The following is a 25,059-nucleotide window of genomic DNA, read 5'->3' as shown; positions in this document are numbered from 1 at the left end:
AGAGAGATTGACAAGAGAAGGGAGAAGGGAGAGGCCACATCTTTAGAACTGTGTCAAGTTTAGACTGAGCTCCATTTGATCAAAAACATGTAACATAACTCTGCTGTACAGAGATTGCTTCTGCAGTGAAAAGAATTATGCACTTGACTGTACAATTACTGACTAAAGTGAAAGGCTGAAATTGAAAAGTAAAGTTATGTGCTGAGTATGAATTCTAATGCACCAAAGAGCCCATTAGTTTACATCTCAAAAACAAATGTAAATTGCTTTGGGCCCTCACCTAACAACAGGCGGAAAATTCAATCCCAAGAGAGTCTGCAGGGTCCCATTCTCCTCCTCTTGGTGATAAAGTCCTCCAGCTTCTGTGGCCTTAAAAAAGTGGGGCAGGGACCGGGGTTGCGGCTTAAGTCCGCGATCACCACCATCTTTGAAGTTGTTCTTTGGCTCCAAGATGCTGCAGATTAGCCCTGGTCCTGGCCCAGACATGGTCCCAGATTCTCAGGCATTACAGCTCTGGTGTGTGTGTGTTGGGGAACATGTCTCAGTTTCATCCCTGACAAAGGTCCCCTTCACTGGTCTGAAAGTCCTTCCTGCAAGAGGGATGCCCGTGTGTACTCAGAGGGAGTCGCCGCTTCCCCTCTGCTCATTTCTGCCTCCCACACTCCCATGTGGTTATTTCCAAAGATTCCCCTGTCGCGAGCTTTTGGACATGCCATGGTGACCTTTCCTTCTTGGGGATGGGAGCAAGTAGGGAATAGAGAGAAGAACCCCGGTTAAAAACCATTTGTTTTCCTAGTAATTCTCCCTGATCCTGTTGTGAACCCAGTGCTGGTTTTAAGGGGCTCAGATGGCTCCCTTCTCTTTTCATTGCCCTCAGCATATGTGAAACAGACACATTGGCCAACCAGTGATGGCCATGGGAGCACTGCTGTTACGGCCATTGCGCTATCATTGTGGCAGATGGAGAGAAAGTGGTCCACACAGCGCTCCCACCCCGCCAAAAATGGGCATTTCCCAAAGCCCACTTTTCCCGCATCACCAGTTGGATTTGTTCGTTTTTGCTGTTTAAAAAGGCCAAATCTTGCCGAAATACAGTCATGTCCATTATATTAAATCTGGTCCTCGATTTGCATTGATAAATGGCTAGCGTGTAAAATGCCCAGAAATTTCTGTTTTACTGATTCTAGTCTAGATGTGTATGAGCCAGGATTCTGGGCTGCAAGTAACAGCAAGAGATTCCAGCCACCGTGATCACAAAAGGAAGGTGTTGAAAAGATATCAGGGAGCTCATGAATTCTGCAGAAAGACTGAAGAACGAGGCTTGAAAAATGGTGCTTCACAGTGGCACAAACCCCAGGACTCCAAACACGGCCACCTTGAATAATCTTTCTCCTCCCCCGCTTTATATTTGTACAGTAAGCCATTGACTTAAATGTTTGTTTGTTTTTTACCAGCTTAGCCATTTTTAAATATACAGTTCAGTGGTTTTTTCAGTTCTGCTTTATCGAGAGTTTCCATATCATACAATCTACCCATGTAAAGTGTACAAGTCAATGCTTTTTAGTACAGTCACAGATATGTGCAACCATCACTAGAGACAATTTTCATCACCTCAAAAAGGAACCCCATACCCTTTAGCTATTACCTCCATTCCCCCAATCCTCTCAACCCCAGACAAACACTGATCTTCTTCCGGTCTCTATAGATTTCCCTGTTCTGGACATCTCATATAAACGGAATCACATGACATGTGGTCTTTTGTGTCTGGCTTCTTTCACTTAGCATCACGTTTTCAAGGTCCATCCATGCCAGCAGGCATCGGCCCTTCCTTCCTTTTTGTGGCTGTATAAGTTTCCATTGTGTGGATAGAGCATGTTTTATTTATTCATTCATCAGTTGATGGACACGGGTTTTTTTCCATCTTGCGGTTATTTTGGACAGTACTGTTTTAAACCTCTGGGTACAAGGTTTCATATAGACATATGCTTTCATTTCCCTTGGGTGTGTGATTACGAGTGGAGTTGCTCTAGCCTCTCGTTTCTAAAGGACAAGTGTGAGAGTCATTCTACACTGTTCCTCAGGTGCTCTCCCCAGCAGGATGGAACCCCAGGGCTCCCACTGTCAGCAGCTCAGTAACACCCTTACTGGGGGCTTCCTCCTTGTCTGTCACCCTTTCCCTGCAGGCTTGTGCCCTGGAGCCCATCCTTGGCCACACCTGTTCACACACCTGTTCTCCAGGTGTCAGGGAGAAGGAGCAGGTGGTCCCTTCACCTTCTGTAAAGGGAGACAGGGCCTGCTGCCCACAAGACTCATCCCCAAATAAGAAGGCTGTTCTGATATAAGGTAGGAAAAACAAGATAACGCCACCACCAAAAAAAGATAAAAGTCTACTACAAGGTGATCTCAGCAGCTGGAGCAAGAGATCCAACATGTTTTGTGCCTACTACGCCAGCAGGGACTCAGTGTGCAGTATCCTATTTAATTCCCACAACAGCCCCTAGAGGTAGATGGTGTTGGAGAGGCTGGGGATTCGCCCCGGGTTGTCCAGGAAATGGAAGAGCCCACATTGGCAGCCAGGTTTTTCTGGTTCCAGTGGCTGTCCTCTTTCCCCTCACCCAGTCATGCCTACAGTGCTACTCATCATGAAAGTGTAATTCCCTGATTGCATGGAAGAGTCTTTTTGGCTCTGACTCCTACTGCAAACGAAGCCAGATGCTTCTTTTACAGCCCTGTGAACTTCCTGTTTCTGGGAGGTGGTTGGCACCCCTTTTCCCTGGATGGGATGTAGTTTCTATTTGCTTTTCAGCAATCTTATGGATTGAACGTGGTTCTAAAGTTTTTCATCCTTCACACATTGCCTCCTATGTAGTTTCACAGCACAGGGAGCATCCTTATTGAAGAAAAAAGTCCAAGATAAGGCGGCATTTCTTGTGTGGTGAGCTTCTTTCGCTTACTCCCTGGTTAAAACTGAGCATGCCTTGGAGACAAACACTAAAAAACCATCCACACGTGTGATTTGTGGCTGCTCGTGGGAGCTGTAGGTGAGAAAGTCATTCTACTGATGCACTTTGTGGTGAATCACGCACCTCATTAAAGATGTATGATAGCAGAGAAGAAAGAAAAAAAAGAACCATCTTCCCACCAGCTTATAACAACAACAACAACAACCACCACCAAAATGAAGAGAGAATCTGATGGAAAGAGTACCAGCTTAGGGGGCAGAAGAGCTGAATCTGAGTCCAGGCTCTGTTAGTTTCCAGCTGTGTTGAGTTGGACCAAGTCACTTCACCCTCTCGCTGTGCATGAACAGGTGGAAGAAAGGGAACTCGTTAAATCCGTGTAGAGGTCTCAGAAAGAGCCCAGATACTTTGCAGCAGTGGTTCTCAAAGTGTGGTCCCAGGACGAGACGTAGAATTATCACCCAGGAATTTGTTCAAAATGCTAATTCGCAGGCCCCACCTGGACCTATTACATCACAACCACTGGAGGTACGGCCCTGTAACTTGTGTTTTAACAAGATTACAGCGATTTTTTCACGTAATAAAATTTAACAAGATGAACACTCTTCGGGTGGCTGGAGTCTGAGAGCCACAGCCTCTGCTAGTCCTTCCAACAGAGCTGCTACTAGGTGTCCCTGATTATTACCATCTTACAGTCGAGAGCACTGAGGCTCAAAGGACAAGGAGAATTTGCTCAAAGCCGCAGGGATATGTCCCTGCTACACTGCGAATTACTTTTTAGAGGTATTACAGGTCTAGAGTGTCTTCCCAGGAGATGACTAAATAAACTGGCACAAAGTTTCAGACTAGCCAGTAAAGTCACCACAAGGTGCCGGGAGGATGTGTTACTCAGCAAACAAAACTGGCAAGAATTGTGTATTGTGCCACGGTGACTCACTGGAGCCCGAGGGCCCCCACTCTGATTCTGAGTGTTCCCTGGTGACCTTTACATAACTTACAGATCTTTGCCTACTTGGCTCTTCTACGTGCTGCTCCGTCATCCCCACACTGCCCCCCATTCCACTCCAGCCCCCCGATGCAGCCAGCATCCCACCCCTGGCTGAGGTTTCAGGGTGACTGGACTCTTGGGGACCTCTGCTGAGCACCCTGCCCTTCCAGGCCTCCTCAAACTCTTTGGGCACAAGCAGGAACCTGGGCGTCCCCACTACCAGCCTGATTTGTGCTGGGCCTGAGGGTGGGGCTCCTCCCGTCCCCTGCAGCTCTGTAAACTCTGGATAAGTCATCCCACTACCAGTAAGGACAACCTAGCATCATTCTCAATGCTTCACATAGAAATGCTCTTCTCCCAAATGGATTTGCCATGTCCCTTCAGGGACCCCAAAGGTGGAGCTATATGCTTCCCTCCCCCTCACAGACACTCGTGCCACACCCATGTTAGGGAAGAGGGACAATTGCATCAGATCTGACTTCTTGTAAGTCCCAGAGAAATGTTGCTTTAATGATCTCAGGTTTTCCACGGTTGGGTAGCAAAGGAAGCTACAGGCAGGGTTGTGTTTAAGCCATCAGAATACTTGGCTGATGACTTTCTGGGCTGCCCTTCCCAGGACACAGTCCTGCTTACACCTCACAGGACACCCCATGCTGCAAAGGAGCCTGGGAATGTGGTATTTTAGCGGGACACAGTGTCTCCAGAACAGGACAGCAAGGAAGAAGGGTCAGGTGGAGTTTGGGGGACAACTAGTATTTTTAGAAACTACGGATAGTTCTATACAGGAATGGCCAGTTTTCAGGCCAGCCATGGCCAACCACACAGATTAAGAAAAAGCAACATGATTTGGCCTCCAAGAGGTCACCTTTGAAAGGGCAAGCACTGGGTTGGCAGTGGGTGGGTGCAAGACAATTGACAAGGGTCACACAATGAATGACAGGTGCGGAAGATGCGGGACTCAGATTTCTCTACAGAGATGCTGGAGGAAAGAGAAAAGAGGAGAGAGAAAGACAGTGGAAACGTTCACACCGTTTCCAACCTTTATTGTGACTGCATCCTCTCTTCTCCCAACTAGATCTGGACAACAGATGCTAACAGCAAAATTGACTGATTTGAGCTTTAGCTTCTCTCTTCTTTTTTCCAGGGCAGGTGCTAATGAGGAATGAAATGGCCAAAGGTTGAACCACAGGAGAGAGAAGGGAGGCCTTGGAATAGGTACCAGCTGAGCATGGAGACCTGACTTTCTTCACGACAGAAAGCTTTTTGATACGTTCTTTCTCTTACTCCTGCTGACGCTCACTTCCTCCTCCTTGGTCTTCTTTCTATTCTTCCTTTATGATCTTTTCTTTCTCCCTGCCCTAATATGCAGGTCTTAAATAGGAAGTTGACATTTGCTGAGCGCCTGCTATCTGCCGTGGATTGGACTTGGGGTCTCATATACATTATTTCACTAAATTCTCCCAGCAGCCTTTGTGGGGATGTATATTATTATCCCCATTTTACAGAGGAGGACATTGAGGTTCACAGAAGTGAAATAATCTAGCAAGGACAACAGCTAAGTAGATTGCCACTGAGGATTACATCTAGGTCCATTAACTCCAAAACCTTTATTCTCTCCATTATTTTCTGGAGGATCCGTGAAGTGCCATCAGGGCATTACAGAAACGTCAATTACTTACTTGAGTACAAATTCTCAAAATAGACGTGGAATTCCAGTTTGTGTTTTTATAAAGTCCAGATCTGTCTTTCCATCAAGGACCATTGAACTGCTAATAGAAGTCTTCAGAAGGTTGGGTTTGACGAACCCCAGCATTGTGCTGTCTTGGTTTTCTGCCTCAGCAGGGAACAAGGCTCCAGTTGTTCAGCCAGCCCCCTCCAGGCGCACTGGACCTGGTGGCAAAATGATGGTGAGCAGCAGCCAGCGGCCACATGCCTCCGTTTATAGAATCTCTCAGACGATGGACAAAAGAGTAGCAACTTTCATAACAACTTGACATTGACAGAGTTTTTAATAAACAGAGACATTTTCTACTGTTATTGCTGCAATCTTCTTCAGAACAAGTAACCAAGGGTTTTGGCTCTTACTTGGGTTATCAGCAGTAATAAAACATCTGGAATGAATCCACTTGAGGCCTTTCCAGAAACTAGTCTCAGTCTCTTCTCTCTCTCTCTCTCTCTCTCTCTCTCTCTCTCTCTCTCTCTCTCTCTCCCCCTCCCTCCCTCCTTCCTTCTCCCTGTCTCTCTCCCGTCTCTTTTATTTGTAGAAAACTACCTTAGAACATATTTTATGTGGTATAAGAGGCGAAAAGTGAAGGCTATATGCTTATTTATTATTTCCTCATTAAAGGCCCTTTAGTGAACCAAATACAACTATTTGATCAACAAACATTTACCGATCCCTTCTGAGGCTGAGTAAACATGAAAAGAAATTATGTGATGTAATTAGGAAAAGATATCCTAAGCTATGCTGCTGGTTAACCTTTCAATTTCCAATATCTGGTGGAACGAATGGCTGGTATTTTTAAAAAGAGAAGAGCCTGCGGCTCAGCAGTGAATGAGGCTATCTGAAGTATTTTGTCTTTCATTTGTTAAGAACTTGGATCAAGACACTGTGTTATGCAACACGAATATTTTTCTTTAAAAGGCAAGTACATAGAGAGGTTACCTCTGGACGATGGAAGGGGAGGAGGCAGTGAGGAGCAAAACATCTCTCTAATATGTGTATCTTACCATGTGCCTATCTGAGCCTTCTTTTAAAACACAAACACTGGTTCAAATGAAAAAAGAACACCCCCACAAAAGAGGGGGCATAAGTAGAAGATGCTTGTGAGAAACACACGCCCTCTGTACAGATTCACTACAAACAAGTCATTGCCACGTCTTTCAAGCTGGCACGCCTGTTGTGAATTTCCAAAGCCCTCAGCCATTAAGCTCACTACAGGAGAGATGCGGATGGAAGGGTTTCAGGTTTTGATCCTGACTTCTGAGTTGCTCTGGTTGTTTTTCATTGTCACCGGCACTCAGGTAAGGGGAAACGGGAGGCATTGCTCCTGAAAACTTGCAGGAAAACATTTGGGGCTTGCCTGTAGCTGGGTGGGGGTATCAGGAGAAATCATATTGTTTTGTTTGAGGACCTCTGGCATCCCCCTTTGTACGTGGAGATTTTCTGGCTTAGAGATGCATTAATTCAGAGACCCTAAGTGGTTCTGCATAGAAAACTTGGGCTCAGCACCTCAGACAGCTGTAGCTGGAACCGACACAGAATCTTTTCCAATAAATAGGGATCCATTGTAAGTGCCCCTCCAGGCAATAGGATAGCAGCCTGAAGAAAGAATAGCAAGAGATGCTTTCCCCATATCCTGCACACCTTCCCTTAAAATACCCGTATGTATTTATTTGTCATAGGAAGCAACATGAGGCAAACTGGGGATTGTTAAGTTATTTTACATTACCACAGAGTTCTTTAAAAAAACATGGTGGTGTTTGGTAGTTCAATCCAATAATTCAACATTTTCTAGAAACTGGAGTAGGTAGAAATGGAGATAGTTACACTTTTTTCCAGAGACCCTGTGCTTGAAAATTCAGTTGCTTAGAAGGATAAAAGCATTGTGACTGGTTTTCACTAAACCCATGTTTTATTCGGTAAAGAATGCCTTCAGGTAAGAGCTCTTTCAATTCACCTTAGTGTTGGTTTGAAATGATGCATTGGTGGAGTTGGGAATCAGAAGAACTGAAAAGTGAAGTGTGAGAGGTCACTGTTATGGATGATTAGTCAGAAGGGAAGTTAGAGCATCTCCCAAGGCCTATTAGGTGTCGGACAAAACAAGTTGACCTTCGAGCTCCTTGAAGACAGGAACCGTGGCTCTCATGTCTGATTCCGAGGACCCAGCAAGATGTCTGAGTATAATCAAGAGCCACGAGCCGCGGACTCTACCAACCAGGCTTGAGATGATGGGGCACAGGGGTGACTTTTCCGAGGCAACTGGGGTACATTTGGGATTCCAGGGCCATGGGGGGATGGAGGCAGCAGCATGGAGGAAGGGCAGTGAGGGTTCGGAGAGAGGACACGACAGGACAAGCGGAATAGCCAAAATGTTCTGTGGTGTGACGGGCAGGGCAGCTTCCGGAGTCTGCATTTTTGAGTACAAAACAGGAGTGATTGGACAGCATCTGTCAGAAACCAGATGCCACCTGAGAATCTGCCTCCGAGCAGAGGCAAGAACAGCGGTTTGGGGAGAGGCTGACCAACCCCACTTCTGAAGAGCTCCCATTTTACGGGCACTAAACGTAGGATTTACTTCCACAGCCCTCCTTAAATCTGGAATGACGAGGGGCAAGAAGGCCTCCTGTCTTCCCAAGCCTTCTGCCACTTCCTCTGCTCATGCAGATTTTTCTAAAAAGCCAGATACATAATCCATAGACAAAAAAGATTTAAAAATGCAAATAAGATCAACTGAGGGAATTAACAAGCTATGGATGGTTTGGGTCAAAGTATGGAGGGCTGGTACCAGATTCTATTTTGGGTTCTGATGGTTCAGTTTATCCCAGCCCACGAGATTGGAAGCTCCATAACAGGTGGGACTTCCTGGTAGCAACTGCTATATCCCCAGGACCTGCGCTCCAGGAATATTTATTGACCGTGGATGCAATGGAGCTGGAATGTGCTAGGTGCTGTGCCACAATGCAGGAAGGTGCAAAGAAAGGCTTTTATGAAGTTTGTAGTGGGTGGACTCTTATTATTGCAAGTAAGAGAACGATCCTCCTGGTGCACAATCACAAAAGCATGTCTGGCTCTAGTTCTTAACGCGCACAAACAAATTAGTCTTCACTGATGATTCTTTGCAACTGAGGCTTCTAGGTTAAAGTGGATATAGTTGCAGAATAACAAGGTAACGCGTGTTGTGGCTTCTAGGTTAAAGTGGATATAGTTGCAGAATAACAAAGTAACGCGCGTTGAAGTTTGTGTTCATTTACGTCATCTTTGCCTAGTCCAAGTGCTCTGAGGTACCTTACACATTCTATCAAAGAAAAGAAACAAGCTAGCAAAGAGGGGGTGACTCAGACAGTCCTGTTGAAACATTTGTTTTGCTTGTTTGTTCCTGCTTTGAGCTGCTTAAGGAAGCTCCGCGTTCCATCGCCACACGGCCTTCTCACACCACTAGATGGAAGACTAGCTTCTCTCTGCCTCTTTTCAATATTCACAGCCTGAGTTCCTCACCAAAAGGTCTCCTCCTCAACTGGAAAAAAAAAACCCAAAAAACCCCCAAACCCCACTCTACGCCTGAGAGGACCAACGTGGGAGAATTCCTCTTGCCGAGGCATAGGGTTGACATGAGAAATGACGGTGACACCACCATGGATGGCCGAGCATTTAGTGAGTGGTTTAGAGCATGGGCTGTGGGTCAGGATGCCAGGCTGCAAACCTCAGCCGTGCGTGTTACTAGTTGTGTGATCCTGGATATGTAACTCCCCTCTGAGTCTCCGTATGCCTTGGTTCCTCGAGAGTTTACTGGGGCTCACATAGCATCCACCTCGTACGAGGCAAGGACTGAATGAGTTAACACTTGGCCTGCAAAGAGTTTAAAGTAATTCTTGGGACATAGTCAAGCCCTTGATAAATGCTTCTGTGTGGTCATTTCTCTCTTGCTAAACTTTATAAGTTTATTAAGTCAGTTTAGGTCAGAGACAGCTAAATTATATAGTATCAACTAAAGGTATTTATTAGAGATGCTGTTTATAAATGTTAACATTTATATTTCATTGGTCCCAGTGAGCAGGGAAATACTATTATCTGACTGACTCCTCCTATTTCCCCTGGATGTCATTGTTTCCATGTGAAAACAGTTCTCCTCAAAGAGTATGCTATCTGCATCCACTTAATTCATTCCTTTGAAATTCCACTAAAATTTTTTTCCAAGGCAATAGGGCAATGTGGTAGGCCAGATTTTTTTCAAGATTAGACCTTCATTTTCCACTTTTTTTTTTTTAGTTCAAACCATTTTTCAATTACTGACACCCAGAATGTAAGAGAAGTACCCAGTTCCAAAGGTAATAAATCTAGATTTGATAACTTTTTGTCCAATTCACTCTGAATATGTGTTTGATACTTTTAGAAAAACAGTTCCAGCACCCCAGCTATGAAACTTGGGCTTTCCATTGGTTCCTGAACCCTTGTTAAAAGGGCAGGAAAGCTTTCTCTAAATAAATGTGGCTATTAGATGAAATTATACACAAAACTGTCAGTATGAGTTTTTTCATCCCTGAGGATGACTTTTGTCATCCTTTTGTTTTGCCCCAAAAAACATTCAGAAGCACATATTTTTAACATTCATGTTTAATTTACTAAAGTTACAGATTTAAAAGTATACTTCTTCCTTGCACTTTTAAGTTCAGTTTACAAATCTTACTCTTTTGTTTAAAAATCACTTTAGAGATGCTTGAGGAAAATAATAATAAACGATAATAAACTGTCAATTGTCTGACAAAGGTCCCCTTGTTAAGACTTAAAACTTAAGCAAATGTTATAAACCTAAAACATTAAACTTATAAAACAAGTGAATCTTAAAATTCTCTTAAGTTTTAACACTACTTACAAAGTCAGTAAGACTTCAACTTAAAAATACAGTCTAACTCCATTACTCAGTTACACACTGTAAATTATAATCACAAAGTAAATCTGTTTTAAACCCCTAACATGCCAAATTCTCGTGAACACAAGTATACACAGTTCCTTTCTACATTTAACTTAAAATACAAATACTGTATGTTTAACTTATTGTATCATCTGTACAGTTAATTCTAGATCTCCTTGAGATGAAGTACACTTACTCACTAAACAGGAGATATTTATACTGTAATTGCAATTTGAGGTTGCCATCTCACCTAGCCGAAGCTGCTGCCAGACATTCTAAAAGAGAATGTAATTGGAACTATGACACCAAGAGTGACTTTTCTCATTACTGCCTGTGGAGTTGGGCTATTTTTAATAGCCATTCTGCCACAGACTCCAAAACATAGAATACGTTCATGTGGCATAAACATTATTTTGATGTGAAGTCATTTGAGAATCAACAGTTGCAGGAAGAGGCTTTTTCTCTAAACTTCCCTTATTTGCCTAAAAGCAGAGACTCCTGAAAGAATTCAACTGTCATAAATCCCCTCCCTGAGAGTTTACAACTTTTATCACTGGAGATGAAGTCCCCAGAATAAGAGATCACCTAAACAGATCTTGTCACAAACATACTGTATCTTCCATCTATTCTCCTAAAGGCACATTTATCTTTCCTAAAAGCCATGTGTTTTCACATAAGTGCCCTTTCTCCCCTTTGCCTTCCCTATTAAATTGGTATAAAAGCCCAAAATTCTAACCATCTCTGAGTCACAGTTTTTCTGTTTCTGTGTACACATGTACATGAATAAAAATTGGTCTTTTCGCCTATTAATCTATTGTTTGTCAATTTAATTCGCAAACCTCCAATCACTGAACCTAAGTGTGTAGAGGAAAAGTTTTTCTTCCCCGTCACCTATCAACCCTACTTAGTCAACATAACTATTTGACATATATATTCTATTTCCTCTCGAGGGTCATTCTCATCCTCATACAAACATAATGTTACTTTCTCCCAAAAAATGTATTTACATCTCACTGGCCACTCTGTTTCCCTTTTTTTACTCTTGTTTGTAATAGCACTCTGTAATCTCTGACTTTGGTTTCTGTCCTTCCTTTCTCTCTTAAACCACCTCCAAACAAACTGTGACAACTTCTACCACCTCTCCACAGAAACTGTTCTGTTCATTGTTCACTCCCAGTACCTGTAATAGTGCTTGAGTATGCAATAAATGTACAACTAGCGTTTAATAAATTGTTCCTGAATATTTTTTTCTATTTGCTAGAGCACATATATATATATATACACACATATATATGTGTGTATATATATATATATATGTGTGTGTGTGTGTGTGTATAGATAGATAGATAGATAGATAGATAGATAGATAGATAGATAGATAGATAAATTTGAATGACATCTGAATGAATTCCAAGGCTTTCAGAGGCATCATCATTCTAGTTTTAAGACCATGTCAATCACAGATACAATTGCAGATTGTATAGTTTGCCAAAAAATCTTAAGCGTACATTCAAAAGAAACAGGCTGGCATCACTGTTGACTCTTGGGGAACAGCTCCACCCAAGGGGGGGCTGGTATTCTACATCACTTACTGATTTACCTGTATAAACCTTGTTGGACATACCTTCTGAGCTGCTTCTCCAAGCTGTGCTTGAATCTTTGCCCTGTACCAACTGGGGGGGGGGGGGGATTGTGCTATTTTCACTCCCTTACTGTGTACAGCATGAAACATCCAAACTAAAACCAGCTCGTGTGTATTAAATGATGGCTACCATAAAAATAGAAGTGAACGTAAGTGATGAGTTAAATTTTGCTAGGTGAAAGTGTGTACAAAACTCTTTCCTCTCCCACTCAAGTCACCAAAGAGAACGTAAATTACACAAAGGCCGTGATATGTGTCTGTTTGGCTCACCACTGTACCAATACATAGTAAACACACAGTATATTAATATTCCAGCATTCACTGTTGAACAAATGGACAAGAAGCTGGTAATTGCCAGCCCCTCCCATGGCTCAGCTACCCTGATGCTCCCTCCCATTCCAACCTACTCTGTTTAAAACCAATTCCTAGACTTACTGTGATGCAAGATCAGGGCAGCACAGAAGGCCTTACGCTGAAGGGAGAGGTAGGAAGAGGTCTTATTGAAAGTGATAAAATAATAAAGAGCACAAAAACTAAAAATAAATGGAAGGAGAGGAAATGAAAGCTGATCTAGTACAGGTAGAGGAGGGAATATTTTTGGAGGGGGGGAGGGGGTTTCTAAGAGGCTCCTGAGAATATGGGAGGTCACAGTGAATGTTGGGGGGCGGGGGAAGAAAGAAGAAAGAGAGGGTTGACAAGTCTGGTTGGGGACATGAATGGCATTTCGTTTGATGACCTTTGGGGGACGTGAAAAACGAATGACATTCTTTTATATTTAACTTACCTCCTTTTGCCTATCTGTGCTTCTCTAAATGAGACTTTACTCCAGGTCAGAACTGCTCTCCTTCAGGGTTACAACCGAAGGACTTTGAGACCCCAGAGGGCAGAGAGCACGTCTTCTTCATTTTGAATTTCTGGGCCTAGTGGAGTGTCTGCCATGGAGCTGGAGTTCAATGAGTGTTTTTGGAATGAAACTAAACTTCACTCTCACATCTACTGGACAGAGTGGGCTTATCTTAACCTCCCCACCCCCCTCCGGTCTTCACCCCCCCCCCCAGGGAAAGGTAGCTGATTGCCACATGGGAGGGCCAACTGATTCTTCTACTAGTCTTTTTCTACCGGTAGCTTGTCTGTTTATTTGTTTTTGTGTACTTAGCTATTCAGCTTTAAAAAAATGTTACAGTTTTGTTGAGGTATAACCGATTTACAATAAACTGTACAAATATTTAAAGTACACAATTCGGTGAATTTTCATATGTGAATACCTGTGAAACCAACACGCAATGGACACAGACTTTACCTCAAAAATTTCCTCTTGGTGTTGAGGGTTTGGCATGTTTTGCTTTGTTTCAAGGTTTTGTTGTCTAGCCATACAGAGAGAAGGTAGCGGAGAGATGAGACAGGATTCCTCACCACTTATTGGTGCCACTTAGGTGGGCAGATACTTTGTCCTGCCCAGGTTTGGGAAAGCATCATGACGTAAGTCTTAAGTACTGGCTCCCATTTCAGTTCAATTAGGAGTGAATGGAAAGCTATGGGAGTTGCTTGGATCCTTTAGCAACTAGCATTTTCAAAGAATCCAGGCATGATGACCTTTGCTAAAAAGCAATTTAGAGGGGAGGGTGGTGGACAATATTGTAAGTTTGAAATGTGAACTCCAAGATACATTTTTATACCCCCTCCATGTGTCATCTTTTGCTTCCTAATTCATAGTAACTGGGGGTGGAAGGACATGCATTGGTCGGTTTTGGAGGAAGAGTGGGCTGAGAGGAGGGAAGCTCTCAACTCCCTTTCCCATCAACACAGATTTGGTCAAAGCTGAGAAGGAACATCCCACCCTGCATTTGTATGAGACTTTAGGATTTCTAAAACACTCTTACATCCAGGTCTGACAATTAAGTTCACAAACTTGTTGCAACGATGTTGCTAACCTTTTTTTGCTATCAGAGGGATTATTCATTATGAATTTGTACCAACTGGACAAACAGTTAACCAAGTTTCCTATTTGGAAGTGCTGAAAATGCTGCATGAAAAACTGATGACCTGAACTTTTCACCAACAATTCGTGGCTCTTGCATCACGACATTGCACCAGCTCACACGGCACTGTCTGGGAGGGAGTTTTTACCCAGTAAACAAATAACTGTATTGGAACACCCTCCCTACTCACCTGATCTGGCCCCCACAAACTTCTTTCTTTACCCGAAGATAAAGGAAATATTGAAAGGAAGACACTTTGATGACATTCGGGACATCAAGGGTAATAAGACGACAGCTCTGATGGCCATTCCAGAAAAAGAGTTCCAGAATTGCTTTGCAGGGTGGACTAGGCACTGGTGTCAGTGCATAGCTTCCCAAGGGGAGTCCTTCAAAGGTGACTGTAGTGATATTCAGCAGTGAGGGATGTAGCACTTTTTCTAGGATGAGTTCGCGAACTTCACTGTCTGATCTCGTTCGTCATCAATCTGGTGAAATTCTTAAGAAAATCCTAGGGTAGTAGATATGAATATCTCCATTCTTGGATGGAGAAGTATAGACTTGGAGAGTTAATTTATCCAAGTTACACAAACTAGTATGTGCTGGAGTTCGTAATCAAACCCTGGTCTTCTAAAGCCTACACCTCGTGTCACGGCTATTGCAGAAAAACTGAAAGAAAGCAGAGAAAAAACACATTATGGAGGAAGCTGAAATCCTACACACCAAGAAACTTCCTTGGGCAGTCCACCTGTGGGTTGGGGCTAAGGAGGAGGTGAGGGTAAATGGTTTACGACAGACTTCTCAAACATTTTCCATTCAAATTGGTACAGTCTCTATTCTAAGCAACAAAAAACTAAATTCTTACCATAAAACCTTTGTGTTAAAAATAATACATGTTTTTCCTTGTGATAAAAGGAAAACATTTAACAATTCTGGCTTCTAATCCCCTTCCAAAATGTAAGTCCTAGGTCAGTCTTCTCTTCCTACATGGAAAAGTATCTATATTCCCACTATCCAGAGACAGTCACTTACATGAATATTTTGCCGTATTTACCTTTATATCCACATCTGTATGTGTACGTGCACAAGCATATTTATATTCATATAGATGTGGGTGTTGTGGATGAAAAAAGGGGTTCTGTGGAAAGCAACCTCACAGGGAGATCTGATCATAAATTCTTAACTGGGCAGGTCATGGTGGGTAGTCATGCCCCAGGCCTCTAACTTCTTTAGTGAGAGGTTTTAAGCCAGCCCTGTCCATTGTTCTTGCAGATCTAGGTTAACACACCTTTAAAATGCCAGAAGTAATACCCCTGGAAGGGGGTCTTTACCCTCAAGAGAGCACATAATCTGGTTAATATCCTGTAACCCAATCTCCGCTTTGCTTTCTCCCACCTCCATGTTAGTTCCCTCCTTAATTTCAAGCTCATAGAGAAGCGCAAAATTGTTATTCTCCGTAGAATTTGAGATCTTGCTTCCTGGCATATGTCATCAGTTTGGCTCAAACAAACTCTTATAAAAATTCTCAACAGGTTTGGACGTTTCTTACGTCGACACAACCTGCACAACCATTCCTGATGGTAACCTCTGACTGGGTCTTCTGACTCACCCACCCCTGTATTATCCTGCTCCCCAAATTGCCCAACATCAGCCCCTTCCCAGCTAGACTTTGTCTCTATCCACTTCTTGAGATCTGCCATTAACCCTGATTCTAAACACTGCCTAATTAATCATGCATTGCTCCAGTTATCTTAGCTTTCCGAAACAATTGAATTCATTGACTAGAGCAACAATCCTTTAATTCAATGCATTAAATCATCTTGGTAACTATACATCTCAGAATCAAGCTTTTTCTACACTTAAGCAATTCCTATTGCTCAATGTGAAAATGAACTGGTCCACTTGAAAAACCGACCAGTTACCTGCATAAAGCAACACGTTTTAAGTTCTATCGTCAAGACTTGGTTTTAGTTAAACCACTCTGGTTTGGAATCATCAATTTAGTGGCCTGACTTTAACCCCAGCCTCCAGCTTCTGGGTCCCTCCACCTCTCCAGAGTCTCAAGCTTATTCCTTCAAAGGCAGGAGTCAGTCACAGAGGAAGGTTCTTACAAAGTCTGTGTTTAGTCTACCATTCCCTCTCCTTTCCTACATGTTCCCCCTGAAACAGCAGATCTCAAATAACCACTTAATGCCCACGACTAACTGACCACTCCCTCCCCAGTAGTTCTCCTTTCTGTGACCCTTCCAGTTTAATGCTACCACGGGGACTTCTCAGGTGAGTGGCAAGGGCCAATTGTGGCTCACATTCCCATCAGTCTTTGCTAGGGGCAGTGTTACACTGATTGACAATTTCCTGCTTGAGGTGCATCCCCACCTCACCCCTACAACTGAGTCAAGCTGTAGGCAACTGAGCTCTCAAACTCAGCCCAGCTATCAATCAACAAACTTCCAGTTAGTTCTCTCCATACCCAAAAAGAGCAACAGGATTAACTGAGGCAAGAAAGCAAAGCCACAATCTGGAAAAAAAGAAAAAAAAAGAGAGATATATTGTCTCTACCTGGTGGACCCACAGCTGCCATCAGTCACTCCTTACATAGGAGCCAGGCAGGCTGCTGCTAAGGCCCACTGGTTCATAGTTCATCTTTCCTATTCCTTTACTCAGGGATTCCAATAAGAGCAACCCCACCCTTCAACTCCCATATTTTCCCTCCCTCATTACATCAAAGCTTTAGAGAAATAGAAAGAAACTTGTCTTCATAAAACATGGGAGAACCTCTGGCTGTGAGGAAAGATGTGTGTGTTTTGTTCTACTGTGCTCCATTTGATTTGTGATTATAAAGCAATAAACAACCATGGCTTGAGATTCATAAGGAGTTTTGTGGAGATTTGATTTATTTTCCCCGATATGCCCTGCTTTTCATTCCTTTTCTTGCCTCTTCCTTTTTCACTTCCTTGAACTGGAGGAGGCCGCCATGAGTGGTGAAATTTCTGACCAGATGGAATATCAAACATGTGCAGTCTCTTTAAGCAACCACTACATTGGCCCAAGAGATTGTAAAATTGTAAATGGGCCAGCAAAGTGCATGCTCCACTAATGGCCAGTCAATAGCTTACACTTGCTAAAATATAAAAGCCATCCTTATCACCAAGCATTCAGTTAGGCAATCTTAAAAAATGGTAACCCTGCATGGTCTATGTGAAATGCTCCAAGCTAGTATGTATCTTAGAAAAGTTTTTTTTGTTTGTTTGTGTTTTTTTTTAAACTTCTTGGAAGGTTAAACAGCATGTTCTCTTTCTTTCCTCCTTTCTTTCTTTCGGTATGGATATCAATGGCATTTTAATTTTTCACCCTTCCCTCTCCCCTTTGGCAACCATCAACCACTATTTTCTGTATCTATGGGTATGTTTTTGTTTTGTTTATTCTTCTTTAAAGATTCCACATATAAGTGAAATCATACAGTGTTTGTCTCTGTGACTTATTTCACTTAGCACAATACCCTCTAGGTCCATCCATGTTGTCACGAATGACAATATTTCATTCTTTTTTATTGCTGAGTAATATTCCTGTGTATGTATATATGACATCTTTATCCATTCATCCTCTGATGGACACTTAGGTTGCTTCCATATCTTGGCTATTGTAAACAACGCTGCAATGAACATAGGGGTGCATACATGTTTTCAAATTAGTGTTTTTGTTTTCTTCAGATAAATACCAGAAGAAAATTGCTGGGTCGTATGACAGCTCTATTTTTAAATTTTTGAGGAACCCCCATACTGTTTTCCATAGGGGCTGCACCAACTTACAATCCCATCAGCAGTGCATGAGAGTTCCTTTCCTTCACATCCTCGCGAATACTTGACGTTGATTTATTGATGAGCCATTCTGACAGAGGTGAGGTGGTATGTTCTCTTTCTTGATGTATCTTCAGTTTATGAAGTTGTTTTGTGAATCTGACAATGAAATAAAACAATAATGAAATGCTGGGAGATCGTTGTTTCCCTTAAGTATTTTAGCATCCTCCAGGCAGAACTAATAAATATTCAGCAAGTGATTAGTCGGTACATCCCCCGTGCGGCCTTTGCATATCCATGCCAGCTATCTTTCACAAGCAGTTTTACTTGGTAATTTACAGATGTACTGGCTGCACTCTGCACCTGCCAGTATTACAGCAATTAGCTTAGGATGCAAACGATTTCTAAATTAAAGTTCCGGACTGGTAAAATTAAGAAAGCTGGACAATCAACGTTGTAACTGGTAGACAACGAGCAAGAGGATAAATAACTAGGACAAGTCCTTTATCCCTACGTGCAAATCTGATATCTATACACGGCCTAGGTGAAATATAGGTCAACAACTGGGGGCAGGTGAAAAGGCCACTGTGCAGTGATTTAAAACCCCTCCCTTCCTCCTGCCATCCACATGTAAACAGTATAAGGGGCTGGGGGGCTGGCATTTTAGGGCACACGCAATCGGAGTGGTTTTAGCCACTCAAATGGATACCAGCGGATAAAACCCGGGCCTTCTGCCCTAGCCACACAGGTGGGTCCTGGGAGGCGGAGAAGTCGGAGTGGGTACACCCAGCGGCGTGCGGCGTGGAGCCCCATCCTGGGACCCCAGGCTCCTCTCGGCCACGCACAGGCGACAGAGACCTCCGACCCCACTAGCGGAGAACAAAAGGTGCGAGGAGGGAAAAAATGAGCTGGAGAGAGTGAGCGGGAGTGGAAAGAGGAAGAGGGGAGAGGAGCGGGTAGAGCGAGAGGAGCGGAAGAAGAGGAGGGAGGAGAGACGGGCGGAGGAAGGGGAGGAAAAGGGAGGAAAAGAAAAAGGCGGCGGAGGAGAACGGGCCCGCCCCTCCCGGCGTCCGCCTTCGCTCCCAAATCCAGGCCGGCTCTCCCAAGGCCGCTGCCGCCTCCTCGCGTTTCTGGGCTGCAGCGAAAACGCCGAGGCTCCGACTGCCCCAGCTCGCGCGTCCTCCCACCGCCGCTCAGCCCCACGCGCGCTCCCGCCCCGCGCGCGCCCCGCCCCGCGCGCGCCCCCGCCCGCGCGCGCCCCCGCCCCGCGCGCGCCCCCCCTGCGCGCCTCCCGCACTCCGGGCATGCGCGGTGGGCGGCGCCGCTCCGGGCCGCCTCTGAGGCGGAGAGTAGGAAGCGCGAGCGCTGGGCTGTCAGTGAGCGTGGGGCCAGCGAGCGAGTGAACGGCTCCGGCTGCCACTCCGCGCCGCTCCGGCCCGACTCTCCCCGGCGGTCGCCGCTGCCGCGCCTCCTCGCAGTGACCTCCGCTGCCGATCCGCGTCCCCCGCCGGGGGTCGCCCGAGACCCCACTGCCCCTCCCCCGCCCGCTCGCCCACCCGGCCCTCCCCGGCTGCTGCTCCCCGGCGAAGGCAAGAGGTGGTTGGGGGGGACCATGGCTGACGTTTTCCCGGCTAACGATTCCCCGGCGTCTCAGGACGTGGCCAACCGCTTCGCGCGCAAAGGGGCGCTGAGACAGAAGAACGTGCACGAGGTGAAGGACCACAAATTCATCGCCCGCTTCTTCAAGCAGCCCACCTTCTGTAGCCACTGCACCGACTTCATCTGGTGAGGGCGCGCGGGGCGGGGCGGGGCGGGGCGCGCGGACCACCACGCGGGACCCCCCTCGCGGCGCCCGCGGTGGGGGGCCCGCCCTTTCCGAGCCCGGGGTGCTCTCCAGGGGGACCCTCGCTCCCCCCACCCCGAGTCCAGGCGGGTCCACTCCAGGGCTGACTCACTCGGGGAACTTGGAGAGCCGGCGGGAGTCCGAACTCTCTCGCGCCCGGAACGCCTCGCGCGCGCCCGGGGCCGCTGTCACACGCGGGCAGGACTCTTGGGGAAGTCACCGCCGGGTCACACACCCCCTGCCGCGGGAGGGAGGCTGGCCGCGCGCGGTGGTGACACTGATCCCCTCCACCGGTCCAGCGCCCGGGTCTCCCCAGGCGCGCCCGCCCTCCGTGCAGACTCCGAAGGCAGCGGGTGGCTGGGGTGTGAGCACCGGGGAAAGTGAGAAGGAGAATCCAGAGGGCAGAGTTTCCCGGAGAACAAGCCTGGGAGTAATTGCTGGAGCCGCGGCGGTTTCGCTGCGCGGTCCAAGTTGTTGGCGAGTCAAGCCGGGCGCATTCGGGGGTGGGGGTGGGGTGTATTTTGTGATTCCCTTTGGGCGTGGACCCCCCTGGAACCGTGGGTCCCCGCGTACTGTAGCTTGTATCTTACTGGGCACGGAAAGACTTTGACTTTTCTGGGTGAGCCCAAAGAGGAGAGGCAACAAACTGTTGAAAGCTTGCAGTGGGGGAGGGGGAATTAAAACAGAGCTAGCGGATGGCAGAAGGACAGAGGGAGTAATTTAAAATAGACCCTGTCAACACGAGATTAGACCTGTAACCCTGTTGATGAGGACAGAGTCCTTATTTAAGAAAAATACTGTAAAGGCTGCAGGTGTCGGTGTTCAGGTAATTTCTAATTAACTCAGCTATTAATTTGGGGGCGGGGGGTTTCGGGGGCTGGGAGAATTGATAAATGGGTGGGCTTCAGGGGGCTCTGGACCCTGTAAAACCGGGTGACTTTTTTTTCCCTGAGATAATTACAGCTCATGAACTGATTCTCAAAAGATCTGTGCCTCCCCCCGCAAAAAAAACCCCAAAATGTTTAGCAAGCTGGAACTAAGGGAACTCAAGGTGCTCCAGTGTGAGGAGGAGCGATAATTGTTTTAATTTCCGGCGGCCACGCTTCCTCTTCTACCTCTTGTTCATGGATGCGTTCCAAAGCTCCCCAAGTCAGAGCAGTGGCTAGATTTCCTTAGCTCTCACCTCTCTTAGGGATGGATGGAGCCCTGCACCCGGGTGACAGTGCTACAGGAGATACCCTGCCACCAGCTGGCTGTGTGGCATATGTATCTTGTTGGGACCCTAGGGAGAAGTATGGGTGGCTCTGTGTGAAACATCTCAAAGGGCGAATTCCACAGAAGTGGTGGTAATTAGGTACTTAGGTGTTTTTTTTTGTTTGTTTGTTTGTTTTTTGTTTTTTTTTTATGGATGGTTTTATTTGAATCCATCACACTTGGGGAAAATCATCTCTAAGGCAGAGCCTCACAAACGTGGTGCTAATAAGGTGCTTACTTTTTCCTTTTCTAGAAATTTGCTCAAAAGTACACTTTTATGAAAGAAAAGCACAGCCACCTCTATGAATGATTTCCACCGTGTAGCCAGCCTATGAAGCAGTTCTGCACATAGGAGTGGATAATTGTAGATAAGATTATTTAAAAAGTTCTCGGAGCATCAGGGCCAAGAGAGGATATTGCATTTACTTAAGGGGAGGGCTTCTGCCTCCCGTACCAACTGTGAAATTCCATTAAAAGGGAACAGTTAGGCTGCTGATGACTTTTGCAGTAAGTAGGTAAATTAGAAAAGGGACTGCAGCATACACGGCCAGGCTAGCTAGTGTCTTTCCACTATTAGTTGCCCTGAAGGACTAGCCCCTGGTAAACGGATGTGGCATGTCAGGTTACCAGGTGTAAGGTGAAGTGGAAAAGAAAGGTCTCCCTGTCTTATTCCTGAGGAATCCCTGCAGCCTTTCTCCACTTAACTGTAAAGCACCCACTTGGAAGTTCCAGAAAAATATTCACCAGGCTTGTCTAGTAGTGGTTTTCATTTTTGTTTCATTATTGTTCTCTGGGTTCTTGATTTATGAGTTGTATTTAAATATTAAAGCACTGATATTTTGAAACCGAATGTTTGGATTTTAAGTATTTTTTTTACAGGGGATGACTAAGTTAATTATGAAGATATATGAAGTGCTTTGTAAATTTAAAATGCTATGTAATGCAAGAGATTATGGCTAATAACCTTCTGAAAAAAATGAGTGCAGTTCATCTGTAGTTGGAACGGTGTTTGCAATTGAATGCCCATGTCAAGTTTCTCTGCTTAGAGAGTAAATTCTCTAAAGTAATTTACAAGAACAAAATAGCCTCTGTATGTGCTTCAAATGCTATTGGCTCTCAGTAAAAATTAGATCATAATCTCAAATGCAAACAGGAATGATACTTTGTAAAATCTGGCTCCTTTAGGCCAAAATTTAATGTTAAGGGTGGTGCTGTTTGGCAATTTCTAGACAAATAATATTTTAAACAAATTCGTAACAAATGACAAAGCCACTTTTTAGCTATCTTTAGGAAGAAAAAAAAAAAGATTTTCAATTGGTCTTTAGAGACCAAATTAAGCCACTGCCATTTATCCCCCCCCCCATAAGGTCCTTCATGTTATTTGAACATTGTAGCCAACTACTTTGAATATACAATTATGTTCTTGAAACTGAAGTATTGATAACAATGTAAAAAATAAGAAAGAACCTTGATACTTTGAAGCAGTCCAGTGAGCCTTTGGAGACCAGGTAGATTTCATTCAAAGTTGAATTTACACAGTAAGCCGTTCAGGCCTGTTTTTCCTATCAAATCACTGGGTTTTATGTACAAACCGTTAACTGTGTAGAATACTTTGTCGTATAATTGGCTTAAAATATGGCATCCAACCCAAAATATGTTAAGATAATTTTGTTCTTGTTTGTTTTTCAGGGGGTTTGGGAAACAAGGCTTCCAGTGCCAAGGTAAGCTGCCACGTTGGATTTTATTTTCAAGTACAACATGAAATAAGTATTCCAAACAGGAACAGTATTTCCACTCATCTTTTCCTTGTCATCCAAAACATATATTTAGATATTTTCAAAATATAAGGCCCAAAATATTGGGCCTTAAAAAAAAATCAGGTGGTATTGCCTGGTAATTGCATGTAGAACTGGCTTTTTTCTCATTGGGGGGAAAAACCCTTCCTGTAATTTTATCTTTTGCCAAGAACATTCTGTCAGAAACTGCTGTCTTTGTGTGGGTGTTAAGAAAAAAATGGAATCACTTTGTAATCGTGTGACTTTCTTCCTTCGTTTTTATTGTTCATCTTATGTATACATTGGGTTGGACTCCTAACTAACTTTAGGCCATACATTATGCTAGTAAGGTTTTTTTTGCTGCTTACTGATTGTCATCCAAAACAAAGTTTGCACATCTTAAAGTTATGCAGAAGATTTGGTAATGACTGGTTACTGTAGTATGAGGCAGTTTTCTTTCAGCTTAAATATGTGACAATGTGACACTATCAATTTCATCTAGAAAGAAATCAGTCTCTTCCTCTGATTTGTAGTAGCATTTCACACACATCAAATATCAAACTTTTCATACTCGCCATTTGTTTAAACAGTTTTTTTTTAACCATTTTGTATAATAGCTTGTGAAGGCATTCCAGCTTGATTAGCCCACCCTGGCTCTCTTGCTCACCATTTATATTATGTTTATTTAGTTCTGGTTACATTTCCCATCTGGGCATAGGTTTATTAGGGCAAGTGGAAAGTACATCCTAGCCTGGAAAATATTATCCTAACACTGTTTAATATTAAGCACATTAGACACATTTTGTGACTTTATAATTGTTAGTAAGTTAATTGCCTCTAAAACCTTCCATAAATTTGTGAACTTGTTTCTTACATACATTTTCTGAACATTCTAGATGCAGTTATTTTATGGTATAATTATTCATTAATACTCTGCCTTTCTTCACATTGTACTTAAAATCCCTGTTGAAGAAATCATTTTGAGTTACATTGGAAAGTCAAGGAATATTCCTTTAAAAAAGAATAAAGAGAAAGGCGTGTTTGCACCAGTCCCTTTATAAAAGATGAAAGAAAAATGTAGCTTTTTCCATTTCTCAAAGTTGTGGTCCTGAGCTTCATTGGCAATGTTTAAGCCTAGACTTGAACATGGTTTCAGGAAGCTTAAAGATTTAAACTTGTGATTTGGGGCTAATGTGATTCACATCTACTGTTATTTTTGGTGATGTGTTTGGGTGGGGACCTATGGAAACTTAAAATATTTACTAAAATTATCCAGTATAAAGTGGGTATGTTATGTTAAAAAAAATTATCATTTTCTACAGACAAAGAAATCAGGATAAGGTTGATCCCTTTTAGACCAGCTCATCTGAGCAAATTTTGTTGGTGAAATCAAAAAGTGGATGCATTCATAGGCTGCAACGGGGACCTAAATGGTTTCCCCAGAGCACATCTATTGAACTTTAAGTGCATTTAGCAGATGAATAGTCTCTGTCAGCATAACTCCCTTTTACTTAAATTATAAAAGTGCTACAAAAATTGTAACTACTGTACGAAAAAATAAAACTGTACACCCTTCTCCCTTCCCACCCTCAGGGATAACTTCTATTTAAGATATCCATTCATTCACTCAGTTGCATGTATTTTATTTTTTAAAAAAGAGATCAAACTTGTAATCATTCTGCAACTTAATTTTTTCCCTCAGCAGTATGTGGTGGATATCCTTCCATGTCTAAACATTAGTTCTACCTTATTCTATTTAGCGATTGCGTGTACGGATGTACCATTTCTCTACTGATGGATATTTTCATTGTTTCTAAGTTCTTGCTAGTACAAATAGTTGTCGATAATATCCTTGGACACTAGTATAGGTATTTCTACAATAGATACCTAGAAGTGTGTGTGTACATTTAAAATTTTAATGAGCACAGCTAAGTTGCTCTCCAAATAGGTTCCAATATACATTTTCAGTATTGCTCTATGAGAAGTACCCCTTTTTCCTCACTCTTACCAGTATTGGGCAATATCAGTCTGTATGTTTTTGCTCTGGTAGGTGAAAAGGAGCTCTTTGTTGTTGTTGTTTTTAATTTTCTAATTTTCATCTCCTGGGTGAGGTTGAACAGTTTTTCAGACATGTTTAGCCATTTGTATTCTGTGAATTGCCTTACTTTATCTGATACTTGAATTCAGGATTT

General features: G+C 43.8%; 1 protein-coding gene and 1 long non-coding RNA gene across 5 annotated transcripts in view; one reads left to right on the top strand and one right to left on the bottom strand.

The window, feature by feature from the left end:
- Nucleotides 1–11,954: 11,954 nt before the first annotated feature.
- LOC141568890 (uncharacterized) lies at nucleotides 11,955–20,492 on the bottom strand. Of its 2 annotated transcripts, XR_012492185.2 has the most exons (3): nucleotides 19,951–20,492; nucleotides 18,008–18,154; nucleotides 11,955–14,867 (listed from the first exon to the last, which is right to left on the bottom strand). It is a non-coding gene; the product is annotated as an uncharacterized LOC141568890 (long non-coding RNA). The 2 variants fall into 2 exon arrangements; XR_016022978.1 differs by lacking the exon at nucleotides 19,951–20,492 and having other exon boundaries at nucleotides 18,008–19,254.
- The window catches only part of PRKCA (protein kinase C alpha), a 376,298-nt gene continuing 370,611 nt past the window's right edge, over nucleotides 19,373–25,059 (top strand). Inside the window, exons 1-2 of one of the 3 annotated variants that reach the window (XM_019732863.3) lie at nucleotides 19,373–19,780; nucleotides 22,782–22,813. In XM_019732863.3, coding sequence (XP_019588422.1) covers nucleotides 19,608–19,780; nucleotides 22,782–22,813 — 205 coding nt within the window. In that variant the 5' untranslated portion in view covers nucleotides 19,373–19,607. Of the gene's footprint in view, nucleotides 19,781–20,642; nucleotides 20,665–22,781; nucleotides 22,814–25,059 lie in introns of those variants that run through there. The other 2 variants (XM_088802330.1, XM_088802331.1) reach the window with 2 other exon arrangements.

The sequence above is a fragment of the Rhinolophus sinicus genome, chromosome 12, assembly GCF_057876585.1.
Source record: "Rhinolophus sinicus isolate RSI-liver-muscle chromosome 12, RSI-T2T, whole genome shotgun sequence".
NCBI classification, from domain to species: Eukaryota; Metazoa; Chordata; class Mammalia; order Chiroptera; family Rhinolophidae; genus Rhinolophus; species Rhinolophus sinicus.
This window is presented reverse-complemented; position numbering and strand designations above follow the sequence as displayed.